Raw genomic sequence first — 5,523 nt, 5'->3', positions numbered from 1 at the left:
GACGATGACGGCGCGAGGGTTCATTCTCTTCAACTCCTTTTAAGAGTTCTAAGAAGTGATCCTATATATATACACACAAATGTAGTTGTCCCTCACCAATGAGGGACAAAGTTCATGACAAAAGCTCACTTGATTCAAATTTTTCATTTCCCTCCATTTTATTTCTCACCATTTCCCAATTCACACTCTTAGACGTTAAAGCCCAATGCTTAAAGTCTTTAAAGCCCAATGCTTTAAATTCCAACAGTAATTGTAGTGGTTGGGTGATGTTGATGATGGTGGTTGGGTGAAAGGGAAGGTGGTGGTGAAGGAAGAAGTGGGGGAAGGGGAGACCCGGGGATGGGGTAGATGGGTTTGGACGGTGAAGTGTCATTGCCACTTGGCGTCTACCTCAGCAAAATATCAAGCCACGTAGGATAGAGTTGGACATGGTGTAGGTCCTAATGTAGGAAGGGTATTTTTGCACCGGTTTTATAACATTAGAGGCTTTGATGGACAAATAGTATAACGGAGGGTATATATAATTCTTTTTGCATAGTAAAAGGATAATTTTAACCGTTTTTTGATTTTTCCCCGCTAAAAGCTACTAGTACTAATTTACGAGCTGAAAATGTTGGAGTAGAAATAGCGTGGCATAGCCACTTTTTAACATGGTATGTAGTTTTTATCCAGTATTTTTAATGCTGAGCAAAAATAGCCATTACTCTATTAAAATTAATACGAAAAGATATTTTTACCCTTTCTTGATAAGTGTTGTTTAAATATTTAGGACATGGTATCCTTAACATTTACAATGCATACATGAAGTTAAGGACGCCATGTCCTTAACATTTACACTGCACATATGAAATTAAGGACATGACATGACACTTTGTCCTTAATATTTATACAGCATTCATGAAGTTAAGGACACCATGTCCTTAATATTTACACAACACTCATAAAGTTAAGGACATTATGTCCTTAACATTTACACTGCATATATGAAGTTAAGGACGCGAGGTCCTAAAGTTTAACAACAGAAGATGCAAATACAAGTTAATGACATTATGTTCTTAACATTTACACTGCACACATGAATTTAAGGAGCCATGTCCTTAACATTTACACTGCACATATGAAGTTAATGACATGCAGGACACTTTGTCCTTAATATTTACACATCATTCATGAAGTTAAGGACAACATGTCCTTAATATTTACACAACACCCATGTCTAAGAGTAAATACATTTTAAACCGTGGCTAAAGAGCAAAAACATCTCTATTTAGTGGCTAACTTGCACTTCCCCCAATGTTGGATTCAATAGACACTATTGTATCGACGACCTAATCTGCATCTCAAAAATAACATGCAAGTTTTTTCTCACTCGCAAACATACATACTATAGATCCTTCTCTACTTTTCTTTTTCTCGCATGGTGTTGCATCACAAAAATAACATGCAAGTTTCTTCTCTCTCGAATATCACATATATATATATATCCTTTTCTAGTTTTCTTGGGGGGTGGGGGGGAGGGGGGGATAGGTATGTATATCTATCTCAATGGCCTCATTCTAAGAAATACTTGTGATTGAATATGTTTTGCTGTGTAAAATGCAAGGACGATTCATTCCCACGCTAGTGCAAGACAAGCTGCAACCTTTTTTTGTCTATGCTTGCATAAGAAATACTAGTAACACTCTTTCAAGGGTTAATAAATTCATAATGCTAATGAAAACAATCTTTTCACATACAAAATAATGGATACTGAAATGCATAATAGAGTAGGCAGAGTACATCTCAACCTTTATTCAAAAACTAGTACTAGTACGACTTACAACTCCAGCCCGAACTCGAAGAGTCAGAGTTTGTGGACGATTATCTGAGCACCATACTGAGGTCTCATAATCAGAGTCAACAGAGGGGCATGAGTGTAGGAAGGAGAGAGCTCAACCCAAAAGCGCTGCAGAATTTGAGATAAAATCAGCTTGGCTTCTAACATGCCAAAGTTCATCCCAATGCACATCCGAGGACCCCAACCAAACGGAAAATACATCTGCTCTTTTGCAGCTTTCGATACCCCTTCAGAGAACCTCTCTGGATTGAACATTAACGCATCGTCTCCCCATACTTCTGGATCGCGATGAACCAAATGAGTAGGCACGCACACTTGTACTCCTGCTGGAATTGTCATGTCTCCTAGTTTGGTGCTCTTTGACGTGCTTCGAATAAGAAATATCGCTGGATATAATCTCAACACCTCTTGGAAGATCATGTTTATCTAGTGATCAATTATTAGCAGAACAAAGAAGATATCATTAGAATCTTGAAACTTATAAAATATAGGACGTGAAAAAAGTATACTAATTATTGTTATTACTTACTAATTTTAGCTGATTTAAGTCATCAAACTTTGGTTTATTTTTCCCAAGGCAGAATAGCCTAAATGACACTTATACTTGTGCCACTTTGTCATCCTGGTCTCCAAACTTAATGAAGTTTCATCTAAACACCTCTATTCGTTCAAAAGCAATATTTTAAACCCTTTTGACCATTGACCAAGCCTATGTGGCATTTGCTTTGCTGAGTTGGATAAAATGCGTGACTACACGCTTTAAGAAGCGAGTAAAGGTTTATGATTCTAATTAAAAATACCAAAAAATAAAAAGAAAAGAAAAAATAAAGGGGGGTTAACACCCAGAAGCATTCAAGCGTCTTCCAATCTCAAGTTTTCTTTTCCTTCTACCCCTTTCCCCTCTCATCTTTTCCTTTTTTTTTTTGCCGCCATGCTCAAAGGTGGTATGGGGGATTGTATCTTTTTCTTCTTTTTGCTTGTTATTATGGTTTTCGTAGCGGCTGTGCTTGAGATTTTAGAAAGACTTAGTTTTGGGGAGGTATTGTTAGAGCTAGTGATGTTTGTGGGGTTCATATGGATTGCTGTTCTTGTTGGGGTGTTGGTGGGATGGACATGGAAGCTCAAGTGGGCTAATCTTGGCACTGATTCTTTTGATTCACCAGATGTTTTTGCCTTTTCTTCTTCCGGTATGCTCCTCCAGAACTTGTAATCTGGGTTTGATTCCTTCAATCCTCTCAAATTGAAACTTCCCACCTGCATTTCTTGAATCAAGGAAACTCAGTCCCTGCTAATGGCTGATTTTCAGAGAGAGAAAGGCATGAATGTGTTTGTGAGAGAAAACTTTAGGATTCAACTTTTTCTTTTCCAAAAATAGTTTTTGTGAATAAAAATAATGACATGGAATATTTTTATCTGACGTGGATAATACAGTGAGACGATTGAGGAATACACACAGTCAGAAGGATTTAAAATATTACTTTTGAACGAGTAGAGGTATCTAGATGAAACTTCATTAAGTTTGGGGACCGGGATGACAAAGTGGCACAAGTATAAGTGTCATTTAGGCTATTCTGCCTTTTTCCCAATGACTTGAAATACTTCTTTCCTAGCTTTGTCTTGCCACTCGGGGTGCATGCTCAGGACCACCATTGTCCAAGAGAGCAAAGCTGTGGTTGTATCTTGACCTGCAAAGTAGAATTCTTTACATTCTTCAATCACATCCTCGGTCGTTATTCCTCCTGCTTTAGACTTGTTATCTGCATTTCTTGCTTTTAGGAGTAGGCCTAAAATATCATCATTGTCTGAAATTCCTCTTCGCACAGCATCTTCTCGTTTCTCTATTATTCCTCGTATCAAAGATATATATATAACTTTCTTGTGGATGTACTTTGCTTTTCTGTTTGAAGCCGTAGGAAGAAATCTGCATAAAATCGAAACAAGTTATGACACGAGGATCCAAATGTTGAACGGAAAAAGTACTTCTGCTTAGTTATTATATACGATTTCACTATAAACACACCTTAGCGAGGGAAAGAAAAGGGTGAATGGAGACGCCAAAATTAGTTCGCACTGCTCCTTTTGAAGTAGGAAAATTGACCTTCCTTCTTCAATATTGCTACCAAAGGCAGCTCTTGATATAACATCTCCACCTAAGTTTAGAAACTCGTTTAACACATCCAACTCACAACTTCCTGAAAAAAAAAAAAAAAAACAACTTCTCTGTAATTTTACAAAGTTCTGGAAAGGGTAGATTATACGCAAATTTTACCCACACATTGTGAAGGTAGAGAGGTTGTTACCGATAGAGCCCCAACTCGATGTAAAAGTAAAAGAAGGAGACTCAACAAGTAAAAATGACAACAAGACAAGATGATAAGGTGACAAACTGATAGAATAATCGAAGCGAAAAAACCGACATAGTAAAAGAAATTTACGGATAAGAAGATATGAAAATAGGAGACTAATACTAAGCTACGGGCATGAAAAGGAGACACTCACGCCTATCTACTAACCTTCTACCCTAATTCTCAACCCTCGACATCCTCCTATATTAAGAGTCATGTCCTCAGTAAGTTGAAGTTGCATCATGTCATGCCTAATTACCTCCCCCAAATACTTCTTAGGTTTACCCCTGCCTCTTCACGGCCCCACCATGGACAACCTCTCGCACCTTCTCACCGGGGCATCTATACTCCTCCTCTTCACTTGCCCGCACCATCTCAGCCTAGCTTCCCGCATTTTATCCTTCATGGAGGCCACTCCCAGCTTGTCTTGGATAACTTCATTCCTAATTTTGTCTCCTCTGATATGTCAACACATCCATCTCAGTATCCTCATTTCAACTAAAGAAAAATAGATCAATTCACACTAAATATTTTCTTTTTTCTCCTTTACTTAATGGTGCATCCATGTTCTTATAATTCGAGATCCGCCTCCTCCTTTTTCTCCTTTACTTAATAGTGCATTCATGCTCTTATAATTCTAGATCCGTCTCTACCTAAATACACATTTTCAACTCCTTTTCACATTTCTAGAGTTTTCCGTCCCCTTTCTTATACTAATTAGTTTAGTATGTGAGTAACAGAAATTAGCAGACTCGTAATTCAAGACTTGTAGCTAATCCAACTAAATGTTAGAAATTAAATAAGATTATTAGTTTGCGAGGATTCTCAGCCACTTCGTCTGAATCAGCTGTCTTCAGTCTTTTGTAATGAACAAACTTCAGAAGTTGTACCCTGAGCTTGTGTAGTGGTTCGGAGCTGTTAAGCATTATTAGTTGGAAGCTGAGAGATTGAAGGTTCTGAAGTTTTACATTTTAGACCTACAAGATCCTTAGTAGAAGTTTCAATTTGTTCAGATTAGCCTAGCTGTAGTTTATAATATTCCATTTTCGTCCAAGTTAATGGTGAGAACTATAGGTACACCTCAACCCCTGTGTCTCTACCCACCTGGAAAGAAGATGAAAATGATAGAAACTAGAAGTGCAAAATTATTTTTATTGAAAAATATCAAATCATACGATCGATATTATTCTTTGGTCGTTGACACAAGATTATCGCATTTATGTTAATTTCAAATAATTGCACTATTGACGTACCATATGCATGCAGATGAAGAAGGGGACCAAGTCATATATTAATGCATTGGCCAGCGCCCAAGGTTTTATTAGTGGCAGAGCCTACTAG

At 37.6% G+C, this 5,523-nt stretch overlaps 1 protein-coding gene across 1 annotated transcript; it reads right to left on the bottom strand.

Annotated features, from left to right (window-relative positions):
• LOC109233769 (cytochrome P450 CYP72A219-like) lies at positions 1,756-4,556 on the bottom strand. Its single transcript, XM_019399633.1, has 6 exons — positions 4,468-4,556; positions 4,138-4,223; positions 3,858-4,029; positions 3,426-3,758; positions 2,367-2,415; positions 1,756-2,263 (listed from the first exon to the last, which is right to left on the bottom strand). Exons 1-6 carry the CDS (start codon positions 4,554-4,556, stop codon positions 1,844-1,846), a joined length of 1,149 nt encoding a protein of 382 aa, XP_019255178.1. The 3' UTR covers positions 1,756-1,843.

Source organism: Nicotiana attenuata, chromosome 10, assembly GCF_001879085.1.
Source record: "Nicotiana attenuata strain UT chromosome 10, NIATTr2, whole genome shotgun sequence".
Lineage (NCBI taxonomy): Eukaryota > Viridiplantae > Streptophyta > Magnoliopsida > Solanales > Solanaceae > Nicotiana > Nicotiana attenuata.
The sequence above is the reverse complement of the archived record's forward strand: the minus strand, read 5'-3'. Positions and strand labels throughout refer to the sequence as shown.